The sequence below is a fragment of the Prunus persica genome, chromosome G7 (genome assembly GCF_000346465.2).
Source record: "Prunus persica cultivar Lovell chromosome G7, Prunus_persica_NCBIv2, whole genome shotgun sequence".
In the NCBI taxonomy this organism is placed as follows: domain Eukaryota; kingdom Viridiplantae; phylum Streptophyta; class Magnoliopsida; order Rosales; family Rosaceae; genus Prunus; species Prunus persica.
In genome coordinates, this window is record NC_034015.1 from 5517619 (window position 1) to 5533692 (window position 16074).

The 16074-nt window shown below is 36.9% G+C and overlaps 3 protein-coding genes and 1 long non-coding RNA gene across 4 annotated transcripts in view; 1 reads left to right on the forward strand and 3 right to left on the reverse strand.

Annotated features, from left to right (window-relative positions):
• Positions 1 to 3977, reverse strand: part of LOC109950329 — a 5472-nt gene extending 1495 nt beyond the window's left edge. The window contains exons 1-6 of the mRNA XM_020568888.1: positions 3825 to 3977; positions 1336 to 1614; positions 851 to 1231; positions 626 to 775; positions 339 to 536; positions 66 to 223 (exon numbers count right to left, since the gene is read on the reverse strand). Coding sequence (XP_020424477.1) covers positions 66 to 223; positions 339 to 536; positions 626 to 775; positions 851 to 1231; positions 1336 to 1614; positions 3825 to 3977 — 1319 coding nt within the window. The remainder of the gene's footprint in view (positions 1 to 65; positions 224 to 338; positions 537 to 625; positions 776 to 850; positions 1232 to 1335; positions 1615 to 3824) is intronic.
• On the reverse strand, positions 4107 to 5812 carry LOC109950147 (vinorine synthase-like). Its single transcript, XM_020567840.1, has one exon. It carries the CDS (start codon positions 5685 to 5687, stop codon positions 4293 to 4295), a length of 1395 nt encoding a protein of 464 aa, XP_020423429.1. The 5' UTR covers positions 5688 to 5812; the 3' UTR covers positions 4107 to 4292.
• LOC18771046 lies at positions 8736 to 12323 on the reverse strand. Its single transcript, XR_002272720.1, has 3 exons — positions 11419 to 12323; positions 10133 to 10205; positions 8736 to 9467 (listed from the first exon to the last, which is right to left on the reverse strand). It is a non-coding gene; the product is annotated as an uncharacterized LOC18771046 (long non-coding RNA).
• LOC18769818 (agamous-like MADS-box protein AGL82) lies at positions 14299 to 14679 on the forward strand. Its single transcript, XM_020568889.1, has one exon. The coding sequence runs from the start codon at positions 14299 to 14301 to the stop codon at positions 14677 to 14679; it is 381 nt and encodes a 126-aa protein (XP_020424478.1).

Below are 16074 nucleotides of genomic sequence, written 5' to 3' on the forward strand. Positions count from 1 at the left end.
AATAATGCTCCATTGAAGCCAGGGTGTTGCGAAAATCCTCCACACACTTTTTATTTTTTTCGAACTCTCTTTCAACTTTCAATGACTCCTTCCGTACCATGTCTTCCAACTGATGCATTCTGTTGCAAAGCGCTCGATTTGATATGGCAACTTTGGCCAATTCATCCTTTGTCCTTTGAAAGTCACGCTTCAAAGTACGTAACTCAGTGGACGCGACTGTACCCTGCATTCAATTATAACGCAAGTGTTACAATATTTCCAAATTATATTGCAACAATACAACAGCTTTTCTCCTATTGTATTATGACGTATATCTTGGAAACAAAATTAATGCTTGCCTTAGAAGACGACGGAAGGCTAGCAGTTTCGTCAATGTCCTCATCTTTTTCTTCTACAGAGGCAGAAGTGCCGGTTTTTTGTTCAGCGTCATCGCCCAACAAGTCAACAAGTTCTTCAGTGTCGTCAGCACTGTCACCCCAAGTCCAATACGGCTGCTGCTTGTCCATTACAGATGGCCGGAGAAGTTGCACATCAACCTGCAATTTACACATACAATATACATATCAGTAAACTAATTATATTATATTTTCATATCCCTAACATTATCATTAAAAACTGAACTAACCTCATGGTTCTCGAATACTTGGCTCATTAGCTCATAAAAACGCGGCGAACTATTGCTCCTCCAATGTAGTAAACGAGGGATGTACGCATTATCTTCGTGCACCACCAAATGTAGTGCAGCCAACGCTGAAAATACCTCATACGCCCAAATCTGGTTTGGGGAATAAAAGGTCAGTCATTGTAAACAAATGCAATTTAACTTCAACATCAATGGACATTTGCTCACCTGAAGTGCATAGGCAAAACCTTTGAGGTGGTACTCTCTTGGTCTACCAGTTGCCGTTGTTGTTCGTTTCTTTCCAGATTTTTTTGTTTTTGCAGTTTTTGTGGGCACTTTCACTCGCTGGTAATCTGCACAAAGTGCCCTCAGCAGTGACGCATTTGTCTTCGCATAACACACAGCACCCGATGGATACTTCCCAAAGTCTTCAAGGTCTTCCGCCAACTTCAAATATCGCATGTCAATGTGGACATGTTTTTCACTGCCTAACAGCACAAACACAGCAAAGTATACGAATCTGAGCTTCAATATATCGTCCACATCATCGCATTCGAGGAAGGCCTTTTCTAATTCCAACAGGTTCACAGTTTTATCGTTGGCAAAGTACTTCCGTTTCAATGAGCAGTTCTCATTAGTGGGAATCGGAATAAAGGGAAGGTTTCCAAACCTTAGCCCTGTCACGATGCAAAATTGCTGCGCCGTGAATTGACCTTATTGCCAACAATGAATTTGATCCCGTTCAGTTGGGAAACTGTCTTGGGATCAGCTTTCCTGAGCAGCAAGCCGTGGACAATTGGAGAAGTCCACTTGAGGTCCTCAATCCGTAGGAGATGACCAAAACAACTCTGTTCAAACATTTGCAGCTGCTGTTCAGTGAATTTCTCCTTTATCGTAGTGATTGTGGTCTTCGTATGGGATAGCGACAATGCTTTCCCTTGGAACTTTTGTTCCTCTGCAATCATCAACTTCATTTGACCAACCATATTTCCCTGCATGCCAATATTATAAACAAAATTTCAGTCAGTTGCAATCTAGACAAAAACAAGCAATAAACAATCACCACTTATCAACAGCCTATTATAGGATATGAAGTGAAAACAAAAAACAAAAAATACATATCATAAACAAAACCCCAGCTATTTACAACTGACCTCCTAATTTAATGGCTCAAAGCCAAGTTTCAAGACACCTAGTACTCTACCACTCCTGCATAATATAATATCTAAACACACATCTCAACACACCATATAATCACACCATCTAATCATGAGACAGCTTCAGCTAGAATGGGAATGTGCGGTAGCACAAGCCTAATTGAGAACAATTCAAGACTAACGATACAAATCTATCTGACTAGAAAGAGTTTTAAAAAACAACAAGACATCGGGAAACAATTGATTCACTTCAAGGTATAATGTAATGGAACATCCTATGAATTAGTGGCAACCACAATACTGACTCTACTATGGCCCTCCTTTCAAATGTAAGAAAATGAAAGAAATTGGCACCATCCCTTCAGTTTTTTCTTAACAAAATATCAAAGATAAATTCATAAATAAACCATCAAAACTGTATAAAATGTTTGTAAGACATGTACAATTACAAAATTATAAGTTCTCCTTAGAAACAGAGTTCTCTAAGTATCCATACACAAACAAGAAAAGCAAAAGCTAAAACAGTTAGCTTATAGCAAAATCAATGTCCCCATTTCTCTAAACCACACCTGCTGGTGGTAGGTTCCCATCTTCACTCATTTCCCGCTTTCTTTTAAGCACACAATGATCAAGCACAACAGCAAACTTTTAAAGAACTCATATTACACCACATATGGTTCTAAAGAAAACTCATCCATATCCAATATGCAAGCCCTAAACTTAGTAAACAGAGTTATAAAAAAATATGTCGAATTAACAAGCATTATTCTCAAACAAAAAGTATGATATGGTTGGGAGTTTACAAGTTCAAAATGATATACACAGGTTAATTGTCTTACACTTTAGATATCATCTTCAACAAACCAAATAGATACCAATTAGACTTGTAAGAAGGTTAAATGCAATGGTCATAAAGACTCATACTAAGCCACCAAATACCAATCAATAACTGCTACAAAAACCATAATAAAACCATAATAAAACTAAAAATACAACGTCACTAAAATGCCAACACAACATCACTACATTAGCAATACACTAGCAAAAAAACACAATACGACAGCAATAGCAATAGCAACACAACAGCAGTGCAAGCATCAGTCCACAAAGAACAAACCCATTCACTGTTTGAAACAAGGAATCATCATACTAAGATCATTTCAGAGAAACCCCAAAACCAATTTCGATGAAACCCCTAAACCAATTTCAGAGAAACCCCTAAACCTTCAACCAATTTCGAACAAACCCCTAAACTAATTTTAGAGAAACCCCTAAACCTTCAACCAATTTCGAACAAACCCTTCAACCAATTTCAGAGAAATGCATAAACCCTAAACCAACTTCAGAGAAACCCTTAAACTGTAAGAAAATGCCGATGAACAGTACCTGTCGCTGGGAGAGGAAGAGAGAAAAGAGAGTCAGAGCTGAGCGACGAGAGATTGAGAGCTGAGCGACCAGAGATTCAGAGCTGAGCGACGAGAGATGAGAGAGTCAGAGCAAAGCCACGGGAGAGTGAAGAGAAACAGAGCGGAGCCAAGAGAGAGAGCCGAGAGAGAACTTCAGCAAAACAGAGAGAATAAAATTTCAGCAAAAGTGATATGTGTGCAATAAGGGGATAATAAATATATATTTATAGGTTATAGTTCCAAATTTTTTAAAAAAGGGTGGTATTTTTAGTTACAATTATAAAAATGGTAGCATTTAGGGCTATTTCTCTTCTTTTTTTTCAACGACGTCGTTGGAAATTCCATTCCCCCCTCTGTTTTATAAGGCAGCAAAAGATATTTTTTATTTTATTTGCAACGACGTCGTTTGGACGTCAGGAAAAACAAAAACAAAAGAGCGCTGGCCGCTGTGCGCCCGCGCAGCAAGATTCTCTCCTCTGGCTGTGGGCTGTGGCTGCTTCCTCTTTGGGGCATTTCATCAAACACCTTCTGGGCAATTTGCAGGGGTCAAGTTCTTCAACTCCTATGGTGGATTTTGGGTTTGCAGGGGTCAATTGACCTCCCTTGCCCCTATGTGGATCTGCCACTGCGTGCAGCTACGGCTTCAACATGAGCCGCAGAGAAAACATTGTCCAAAGCCATGGCGCAACCCACCACAAAGTCACCTGCAGAATTGCGAACCACAACACCTACTCCGCCCACTGTAAGTCCAGGTTGCCAAGCCCCATCAAAATTGATTTTCATACCTCCCATGCTCGGCTATATTATCAACATTCATAATAAATGCTCTTTATTATCAAAAGTTTTGGCCAATTGCTTTTCCACCATACATAGAAGTGAAAAAGTTTGCTCCTTAGTTTGGTTGTACTAGGGACATCAATACTCAAATGAATCCAATAAAAGCAATCCGTTCCAAAAGATTGAAACGCAATACACTCTCTCTAATATTTTATACGACACTTGATTACAAACTAGCTATTAGTCTGGTAGTATTTTTCTTCATCCATGACAAACAACTTATTTATTTATTTATTTTTAATCCACGGGAAGAGATAATTCACACCTTTTTCACATATTAGATTTCAACTTTATTGAAGACTTGATATCAAACATTGTTTGTGCTGAGGTTGAGGGAACCAAATATGCATGGAGCTCTTCGTCAGACTCAAATATGGCCATTTCTTGTTCATCAAGGGTCACCCAAGCTTCAATTCCATCACAAAACTTTGTATCCATCAACGCAATTACGTTCTTATAGCCGCCTTTGCCGGTGACCCACGTAGGTTTTCCCCATCCAAAGTCCATTTCATACAGAGGGAGCTTGCACAGACTTGTGGCCCTATAGAGATTGATGCCCTTCTTGCTCTTTAAAAGTGGGTCCCTCTCTCTAAGGCATTCAAAGACTGCCAAGAATCCCTCTTCACCTTTAAATTTGTTTGCCTTCTCATTGACAAAGTCTGTCAAACCTTTCCTCATCGTGCTCACCAACTCGTGTAATTGGGTCTCATCCTCATTGAACAAGACTGGAAGTGGCCAAAACCAATTCCCCATGACATTTTGTGTCAGCTCCGGGAGCATTCTCCGGCGCAAGTTTACCATTTGGAACAGCACTGTTGGCCTGATTGGAGTCCCAGGCTTGGAGTTATGAGAAGCAGCAATAGCACATTTTAAGATGATTGCCAAAACTAGTTGTACGTTTGTGGGGATGAAGTTTTGGACAACACCCTCAATTTTGGCCTTGAGACTTGCTATCTTTGAGACATCAAACACAAATCTCCTAGTAGTTAAATTTTCACTAGGCGTTTCCAAGGTCTTTGGGATGGCCGGTAAGTCTCTAGACGGCAACAAATTTCCTCCATTAAACTCCGGCAACGCTAATTGCCCTCCAACTCCATCATCATATTGATCTTCATCACGATTTATGGCGGCCCATGTTCGCGCGAACGTGTAGAGCGATGTTACATCTGCAATTTTGTGCGAAGGAGATACTGCAATAACAATTCCTCCGCAGTTAAAAACATTGATTTGAACAAGCAAAAGAACAGACCCCAAGGCTACTTGAGCTGTTTCAGAATCGGTCTCGGGGATCAAGTGATTGAGTAACTTGGGCTCTGGTTGTTGAAGAAAATCTGCAAGATGGCAGTTAACCCTAGCTTCCAAGAAATGAGCCCCTTCATCGTTGCACTCGACGAACGCAGGACCTTTGAGCCGGCCAGCCAATGGATAGAAGAGAACCAAAGTTTTGGATAGAGACTCTTGCAAGCGCTTAGAAGCTTTGGAAGCAAAATCGGCACCATGCCAATGGTTGGTGTAGAAAAACAAGAGGGTTCCATATAACGTAGGAGGAAACATTTGATCCAAAAGAGAGAGCTTGAGAGTTTTAAGGTGATTAGGAGTTGGAGATGATGGCTTAATGATCTTTCTTGAGGTGATTTCGACAAGAGAATGGATAGAACTACCCATTTCTAATTGAATTAGAAAGACTCTCCCTCAAACTTTGGATTGGAACCAAGATTATATATATACATAGATCCCTCAAATAATTTTATTTCAGGAACACACTTTAGGATTCCCTACGAATTTTTTTTTTTTTAGTGATCCAAACCATCTATTTTTTAAATCTACATTCATAGATCATCCTTGCAAAATAATTAGACAAATCGGAAATCGTTTCGATATCCAATTGTGTCCTACAAAATCAATGAACACGGTGCTTCAAGAGTACTGAAATTTCAATAATTCAATTGAGTGGTCAAATGATATCGGATTCAAGTTATTTTTTGTAGAGATGATCTTTGAATGAATATCTACAAAATAAATAGTTTGGATTAGTAAAATATAATACGGATTGGACCCTACAAGAGTGTCCTTCAAATAAATTTATTTGCAATACAATACGGATTGGTGAAATACAATATATATTGGGCCCTACAAGAGTGTCCCTCAATCGAAGCTCCCTATATATATATATATATATCTTATGCTTCCTTGTTGTTCACCCTTTTAGTGCTTTTCTCTAGAAAGCAACAGAGTTGACCCAAGTTAAATAATTACTTTTGTCCCAGACTTACATGATTCACAATTTGTATATGATGCCTCAGTACTAACTATTGGTGATGATTGAAAATGGAGGCTTCCATCCGAGTCTCCCTCGCATATGATAACTAAGTTATCTGTTCATAATCTAGACACAAAATGCAAACTGTGCGAATAAATCAGTTCATTGTACCGTCTCTCAAGAAAATTTGAAAAATGGTGTTACCTCTTAAAATTAAGAATTCTTGTTGGCTTTTTCGTTCAAAATAAAGTAAATACTAAGGATAAGCTTTCTTAGGTTATGGACATAGATAATATTTGTCTACTTCTGTAATAATAACACTCTGCACTTTTGCCAGACAAATCTGGAATGCTTTGCGAAGCTTTTGGGATATTTCTATGCCATTATGAATATTGTGCTGAAGATGTGATTACTCTGTACTTTATTATATTTTATCAATAAAATATTATCGCTATTTCTAAATAAAGAATATTGTGCACTGGATTTTGCATGATTGGGAGTGGTTGTGGGTTTTATCTATTAGGGAACTTTTTTTTTTTAATAACTATTTGCTGGCATATTTGTTTTCAACATAAGAATTCATTTTTAATCATAAATCTTCGAATGTTTTATTTGCAATTTATTCAATAAAACAAACTCTCTGAATTTTTTTGGTGAATTCATCCTAATATTATATAGAAACTGAATAGTAGAAAGGTAACTTAAATGTTAAATGGCATCTCCTCACCAAATTCTTTATTATTTTTTTTTGTCGGAATTAAGTTTCATTAAATAGAGATTCAAAGCCAGTTACACTAAAGTGAACTCAAAACATTACGTTGAACCAAATGCGCAATATAAAAAGGCATAGAACCCCGACCTTCCTATTACAACTTACAAGTTGAACTTTAATAGTTCAGTTCATCTAGATGGCGGCTGCAGTTTGACCAAAAAAAAAAGGGCCGCTGTTGGTTTTGTTGTAGGAGATTCAAACGGAAGAGTAAAGCTTGCAGGTGCAGTTCCTATTAGTTTCTGTATGGTTCTTGAAGCCGAAGCCATTGGTCGTCTGAAATTTGGATTAATGTCTGCCAAATGATTTGATGAATATATGCTAAAGATAATTAAGCAAAGAAAAAAAAAAAAAAAAAGCAAACACAAAAGAAGTTGCATCTGAGAGGCACAGTTTCTTTGCATGTGCCTTCTAACATTAGAGACAATGCAAATGTAGTTGTGTGAGATATCCAACTCCAATTTCCAGACCACTACGCTAGCTTCCAAGAAAATCTGAAAGCTGGTAGTGAACCCTAGCTTCCAAGAATTTATTTAATTTTTGAGCACTTTTCTTATAAAAAGGGGTGAAAATATACTAAACTCATACACACTATACGCAAGTCATGACTCGAACCTAGAATCTTATTGAAAGAAACAATTGCTCCAAACCACTACACTAGTGAGTCCTTTACGAGTTCTGAGATTTTTGTTATATAGAAGCATTGGACTTTGCTTAACCTCCCCTCACCATTTTTTCTCTTCTAATATTCCTTTTCTTGCTGCGTAATGTAATGCAAAATATGACATCTTACGCTTCCTTGAATTTATCAACTTTTTTGTGTTTCTTTATTATTATTTTTTAATCTTTTTGTCTTTTATTTAACCCTAAACAATCATCTTGACAGTTGGATTTTGTTAGATTTTCAGGTCAAGCGCGCAACAAAGTTGACCAAAGCTTTTTTCATCTGATAAACAAAGACCCACGATTTGTACGTGATGCTTCAGTAGTACCAACTGGATAATTTTTGTTTAAGTTGGCATTACAATTTGAGGGAATTTTAAAAAGACCGAGTCATTTTCCATAAATTAAGAATTAAGCAGCTCATTTGACCCATTCTTCAAATTAGCTACCCTTTTACACACCCACCCATCTACTGGTTTACAATTTCTTTGAACTACCCACCTCGTTCTCTTTTTATATCTTTTGGATCTTTCTTTTTTCCTTTTGATCCCATTAATATCAGAGCACAAGCATTCTTTTTTTTCTTTTTTTTTTGGTTACAAGCCCTTTATGGAAGAAGAAAATTGCAGAAAAGCACTCCAAAATTAATACTTATGTAAACAGATTTAAGAGGACTAGAAATAAAATTGCATTTGGCAACTCCACCACGAGGTCAATTGATTCCAGATAGAGTTATAGGGAAGTTTAGACCTATATATGTTTAAGGGAGTAAGTTGAAACCTATAATTTTTGTTCCAAGAAATTAGAAATTCTCGTAAAAACCCTCGAAAATATTGTAGTTGAAGAATATCGGGTTTAGTGTAAAACCCATGTTTGTACTAATTTGATGAATTTTGGTGTCACCAAACAAAAAATACATATAAGCAAGGATATGGAATAGGTGACCAATCTGGCACACGGTAAAGATAATAGAGCGAAGAAAAACAAAAACGAAAAACAAAAGAAGTTGCAGCACAGGAAGTTCCAGCCCTCTAATGCAAGTATTTCTTTGCCCGTGCCTTCTAACATTTGTGATCGATAATGCAAATGTTCAGTGAGATATCCAACTCCAAGTTGAAAATGTCGAGTGTTGGATTATTATAGCAACCTCATATCATTCTCTAACTTGGATGCAAAATCCCACAATAACCAAAAACAGTTCTGCATCTTCCTATCTGATCAAAACAGATTTTAAACTTACAAAACTTGAAAAACACCTGCCACAATACAAACTAGGGCATCATTTGACGTGCTATTTTTCCCCTCCCTTCCTGTGTTTATCAGAACCGTCCAGAAGCGCCGCCATGCTGGTTCTGGTTCAGGGAAGGGTCAATGCAAGGATCTTGCTTCAAAGCAATTTCTGCAGTTGTTCCTTATCCAATCGAGTCTTGCAAGAAAATAGGAGTTCATATTGAGCTCCAAATATACGTTGGCGCTTTAGCCAAAAAAACTTCTTCTGCAATTCATGCGGTTGTGTCTTTATGACCAGATATTGTTTCTTGATTTCCATTTCAAACTGCTCTCTGGACTTTTTATCAATATGAGGTGATCGCAACACAGTATATAAGACTCGTGATTCAGGCAATGCTATCCTCCGTGTGGAAGGTGGAAGCCCCCACAAAAGGTTTGGGTGATGAAAAGATCGAATCACTACGCATATCTTGGTTGCCATTACTTTTAGTGCTCTTTCTTTTTGGCTGACTATTTTGACAATCTATAAACAAATCCTAGTCAGTGGAATGATGGCAGGGTCTAAACTTAAAAATGATTTAAATAAAACAGAAAAAATCCAGTCCTTCATGATAAATTTTGGGTACGAAATGGGAAAAAAAAGACCACCACATATCAGAGCATTTTCGTATCTTAAAAAATCTTTAACAAATCCTCCATTAAGCACTTTATGAAATCAAGGGAAACCCATCCATCAAGTCAGGCCTTTTTGAAGTATTCACAACTTTACTATGCTTCTGCAGAACCAAGTCCCAAACAGTCAAGCATCTCTAGAAAAATAAAACCCCAAATCCCTAAAACTAAATAACATCAACCAGGTTGTCATAGAAAACATAACTACAAAAAAAAGGATGGGGAAATCATATAACATATGAACAAAGATTTCAAATCAGACTTATAGATTATGTACAAAAAGTAACAAATAATGGGACTGAGTACCAAGAAAGTAAAATAAAACAATCAGAAGTATATAGAGAAAATGAAAAACAAACCAAAGTCGTTTGGTATTAGAAAATCTAAAAACATATACAGTCGGATCAAAATAGAAATGATATTTAATCTAAACAATAAAGTCCCAGTACAAACAAAAAAACAAGGAGAGGACCAACCAAAGTAAAAATTTACTGCTTCAGTTTGGAGATGTCTAACCTAAAAACTTGGATCTCCTTCAGCAAGTAATGAAGAACGAACCTTGACTGCAACTATAACTGGAGAAAATCAACTGCGATAACAGATGAATCAGTTGCAATCTATCACCTATAGCCATCATATCTCATGAAAAGATAACAGCTTAAATCTCATTAAGCATAATAATACTAGGAAAACATGATTGCATGACAAACATAATGTGAATCAATTTATGAGTTTATAGTTATTTTGTATAATGACAAAAAAAGAATTGTCTACAAATTTCAAAGCTCTTCCTCTTTCAGGAATATAAGGAAAATCATATTATATACACGATAGGAAAAATAGCTCTGTTTATGAAAGCACATCAACAAGGAAACTCAAATCATATATGAAGGTACAAAAAAACTCATGTGGGAGCTGCATAACAGCTACTCCCGCCAGAGAGCAGCCCTCCATGAAAGGACCTCGAGGTAGACCAGATTAAACCCTCTCTGCGCCAGAGAGCAGCCCTCCCTGAATTTCCAAGGAAACTAGCCATGACTCATTATTTTTTTTTTTCTGGTTTTTAAAACTGAAAATTAAGTAAGATTGGTAACTATATTTGTTTTTGTTTCCTCGTTGACCCTTGATCCTGCCCTTCTAAGTTCTAACAATCAAACCGGCCTCCTTAACCACAAGCTCAGACAAGTAACTTCTTGGTCTGACCTAGTGACCTTCTGATCTAACCTAGCGACCATTGGACTCAACTTGATGACCATCGAACTTGACCCGGTGACCCCCACCTAGGCATGACCTTGTGATCCAACCCTATGACATACTGATAGTCATTCTATATAGTTAATTTGAAATAATTAAATTATCTTTACCAAAATATATATATATATATATATATATATATATATATATGTATTCAGAAACCATTTAAGCAATTATTCTTAATTTTCTATTGCAATGAACGTAAAATGTTTTTGCTATAGAGGAGTGACTAAACAAGCATCACAGTAAAAAAGGCCAGAAACAAAGAAACAACCCAAGTTTGGTCCACAACTAGCAACTGCAGATCAACCAAATACCCAAATATTGGGAACTAAAAGAGCTAATTTTCATATCCTTGCTACCATTTCTCAACAAAGGTTCAGTACCAATTTTGGAAAAAGAAATCAAGGGAAGGAAAATGAACATACAGGGTAGAGAGCATTGGGCATTCTAATTAAGCTAATCCATCGACCCAGAGCCACACAAAAGCATAATCAACCAAACAGAATCAATTACACATAACCAAAATCAACACACAAACAACTTACCGACATGGAGTAGGAGGATGAGGATGAGGCAACACTTTCTTGGTTTTGGAATTTGGCGATTTATGGTTTTCCGTACGGTTGTTCAGAATCTGAATGGAAAGAAAACGGATTGGAAGGAGCTGCTGTGGAGATGGAGAGAGCTACGCTGGAGTTTCCGTTGCCCAGCTTTAGTGAAACCAAACCAAACATTTTGTCCCTAAGCAAAACGGCGCCGTTCCAGCGTCTAGTAACCCAGAGGTGTCACAGGCCCTAAACTATGTTGCTTCACCAAAATTCCCAAAAAAAACCGAACCCACCACAACACAGCTCGAGGATATTAATGTAAAAACACACCACCAGAACCTGCCAAATATCAAACTAAAGAGAAATTAATTAGGATTTGAATTTAGTTTCCCTAACTGGCTCACACTCTCCCTCCCCCTATAAATTACTCAATCACAATAACCCGACCTTTATTATTGCTTTGCTTCGGTTAGATGATAGACATCTCCAAAAGAGAGAGAAGAAGTAGGCTGCTGCTGGATCCAGAAGCTATTAAAAGACTAAGGTATTTTCTTCAAAGATCAACACTTGAGCACCATAAATTTTATTTTTTGGTTCGAATCCAAAGTTTTGCAACATGCTTGCTTCTAATTACGTTCATAACTTAAATTGATCCAAACTTTTTTTCTTTTCCATGTTGTATATGTTATTTTCGTGAACTAAATCTCTCACTAAGAGCATGTCCACCGCAAGGACTTTAGCTAGAGCAAGAGGCCCATTCTCTCAGTTTTGGATCTCCAGCGCAGCACCTGCAGCCTTGGGTCCCACCAGCCTGGGCAAGCCCAAGGGCAGATTTTGCCTGGGCTTCAGCCCTAGGGCACTGATGTCAGTAGTGATGTCACGCTGACGTCAGCGGATCAAAAAAATTGAAAAAAATGGAAAAAAAAGTCAAATTTTTTTTAAAAAAAATATCAAAAAATTATGGATGTTTTCCTTATAAATACATAACAATTTTATTCACTTTCCCTATAAATACATAACAAGTTTATATTTTGTTGCATATTCTTTTTTTTTTCTTGCCCTTGCCCTAGCCTTTTAGGGTGGAACCAAAAAAGGCAAGGCTGCCACTATTCACATAAATAGTGGCAGCCCTTACTTGCCCTTGTCCTTACCTTAGCTCTTATGGGTGGAGATGTTCTAAGAGATTTATTTTAACTTCAAAAAGAAACGCAAAGAGAAATTATCTAATTTTTATGTGATTAAATATCTTGATATTGTGTGCGTGTATGCGACTAGGGTTTTATGTATCTTAATCCATGTTTTGAACTGAAAAACAGGCCTCATTGGGCGGAACCACAGCCAAGGATGTTGTGGGCTGTAGACCAGGAAGTTTTGAAGAAAAACTAATAATAAACCTATATCTACTGGCCCACCACAACAAGTTTGCTGCTTTTTGGTTTTTTCATATGCTAAATCTGCTGCCTGTTTCGACCCAAAAATAAAAAAATAAAAAATCTTATGCCTGTTTTTTGTGTGTGAAATTATCTGTTTCCTTTAGCAAAAGATTTTTGAAGAAGTAAAAAAAACCATATATGCCCAACCATCAACTACAACCTAAGAAGCACGGACACGGATACGGATACGGGGATACGATACGACACGATACGGGGATACGACAAATTTCTAAAAATTAGGATACGATACGTCGTGGATACGGCAATTTAAATAATATATAATAATTTTAAAAATAACAATATATATAATTTATAACATATTTTAAATAACATAAAAATGATAATATTATTACTTTTGATATTATTACTTTTAACATACTTCCACTTGTCTTGGTTATAATATTATTACTTTTAATAAGACAAACAAAACAAAATCCTTTAGTCAAAACGATAAGACCAGCCATCACGTGGGGTGTGGGTGAAACTGTGAATATTAAACAAACAAAATCCTTTGACCTAACAAGAACAAAACAAAATCCTTTTGTCAAAGAAACAGAGAAGAGAACCCGACGCCGCCGACAATGAAGAATGAAGAAGAAGAAATTGATGAGTAGGGGCGCCGCTGGATGAACAAGAAAAAGGAAGATCTGGGCTTCTTAAGGACGAAGAAGAAGAATTGATGAGCGGGGGCACCGCTGGATGCAGAAGAAGAAGGAAGATCTGAAAAAAGAAGTGGAGACGTTTCCTGATACGCGTATCCTAAACATCAGATACTCGTATCTGTAATGTCAGATACGCGTATCTTTTTGTCGTTGACCGTATCCGCTTACTCGGATACGTATCCATCGCGTATCCGCACGTATTCACAGCGTATCGTATCCCCTAGCGTATCGGATACGGGATACGCACCTCAACCAGCGTATCCGTGCTTCTTAGACTACAACACATTAGGAAAATATTATTTCTCAAGTTCATTTGTATTCTCTTTTGAGAGTGGAATAATATGTTAACCTAATTATATTGTCCTTATGTTTACAACTAATATATATGTGAAACTAATTATTTATATTTTTGCACTCTGCATTTTAGAAGCTTAATCAGTTAATGCTAATAAATTTGAATTTCAAAATGCAAAGGTAAGATTTTTTTAATAAAAAAATCATTAACGTTAAGCTAAAATTTTTAGCTTGCCCCCCACCCACCGAAAAATTCATGATTCCGCCTTATGTATGTCAGTTGTAGCTAGCAAAACACTTTTTCCATTTATATCATCTATATACAGTTCCCTTATATTAAAGGATCCCTCAAATTATTTGAGAAACCCCCTTTAGAGTACCGTACGAAATTCTTTTCAATACATATTAATTTGAGTTTGATCGTATACATATTTATCGTTTATTTATTAATTATTGAAACTATTTTTTGTTTGCAGAGTTATAAAAAGATGCCTCCTAGAGCTAGAAGAAGCGTAGAACTCATACCAAATGAGATTGCTCGTAAGATGACCTTTCGGAAGCGAAAGAAAAGTATATATAAAAAGGCAGACGAGCTTTCGAAACTCTGTGATATTGATGTTTGCTTGATCATCTATGAAGCTGATCCAAAGAAAGGGAGGGCAATCCAATCAGAGACGTGGCCTCAAGATTCAGCTGAATTCAATGGCATTTTTAACAAGTATAAAGCTTCTAAGGATATTCATGTCCCTGGTTTAAAGCAAAACTTCAATTTGTCTGATTTTTACAACGCAGCCAAGAAAGAAGACGTGGATCGAAAGTTTAAAAAATTGTACCCAACATGGGATGATCGAATCGATGAGTTTTCGTAGGTCGAATTGATTAAACTAATTGGTTCACTGGAAGCCAAGGTACAAGCTTCATCCAAGAAGATTGATTCCGTGGAACAAAATCGAAATGTATCCAAAGCAGAAGAGCACCACACCAACATGTGTTGGAAGCCTACTAATCAAGTCCCTGATCAGCAAACTTGTCCTGAATTCGGTGCCTTTAATATGATTTCAATCAATACTACAACTTCAGCCCTATAATTGATGTCTATATGTGCAATATCTCAAACTGCCTACTGCATGGATTTCAAGCTCATTGAAGATCTGATGATCTAACCCTTACTGAATTTGTAGCCGTCTTTTAGTTTGATTGATTCAATTTCTGATTTACGACCTTTTGTCAATATCGAAAATACATGCCTATGTTTACTTAATTTACTTTCGGAATTGTGGTATTTTTATGTTCTGTCATCTATTGGGTGTCATTGTTTTCATTTGTTGTTTTATAATATTGTAAGGTGTTCTCTATTTCATTTAAAATATTAGAGCTACACTTATGATAATACATGTGTATCTCCTAAAATACTAACTAAGCTCCAAGTTTCGTGGTATTTTTCAATAGGGTGTTGTTAAACTGATGCAGCATGACAAATAAATGGCTAAAATCTTAGTCTAGAACATAGAACTCTGTAATCCCTCAGAAAGATATGAGGAAACTTCAAGGTTAATTTGATAAACTGAAATAACAAAACATAACCCTAGCCACGAGTAAAGTATATTTAAATACTCCTAGAAAACCTAAGAAAAACAAGTGAATTAAAATAGGAAAATAACAAAGTTTCCAAAAATTGTAAAATCTTTAAAACTAGATTTCGGGCTATTAAACGATCTCGGATGCCTGAAAAAGCTCATACGTCATGAAAAATCAATGAGTTTTACTCGTGACGCCATTCTCTTCGAATCAACGAGTCATGGGCCCGATTCCGAGCTTTGAGCCCAAATTTGCAGTTTACTTGATTTGCCTTGCGCGCTCGTCGCTCCAACCCTTTTTTGATTGCTTCCGCCATCTGTTCTACATCAGTCCCTTCCACTTCCTAAGAACTTGACCCCGAGTTATGATTAGGATAGATTGACTCATCATCATGGATGTGACACCCCGACCCTATTTTAATTACCCATTTAAATTATCAAAATTTATTTAATTATGAAATTACAATTTTGCCCTTGGGGGGTTGGGTCATTTTGGTCACTTTTTAATCCGGTAGGATTTTAGGGAAATGAATGGTACCGTTGCGATATGAGTCCGTAGACACACAGTAGGCTCAAATCGGAGTTGTAACGAAGAAGTTACAAGCTACGGAAGCCCAGTGGCATAACCGTAAATATTTTGAAGTAGGTTTTTAAAAATCTGAATTCCTTCTCTCTCTATCTCTCCCC

What these genes read in the sequence shown, in the direction of transcription:
- LOC109950147 (XM_020567840.1), bottom strand. Translation starts at nt 5,687, where the DNA reads ATGGGTAGTTCTATCCATTCTCTTGTCGAAATCACCTCAAGAAAGATC.
- LOC18769818 (XM_020568889.1), top strand. Translation starts at nt 14,299, where the DNA reads ATGCCTCCTAGAGCTAGAAGAAGCGTAGAACTCATACCAAATGAGATT.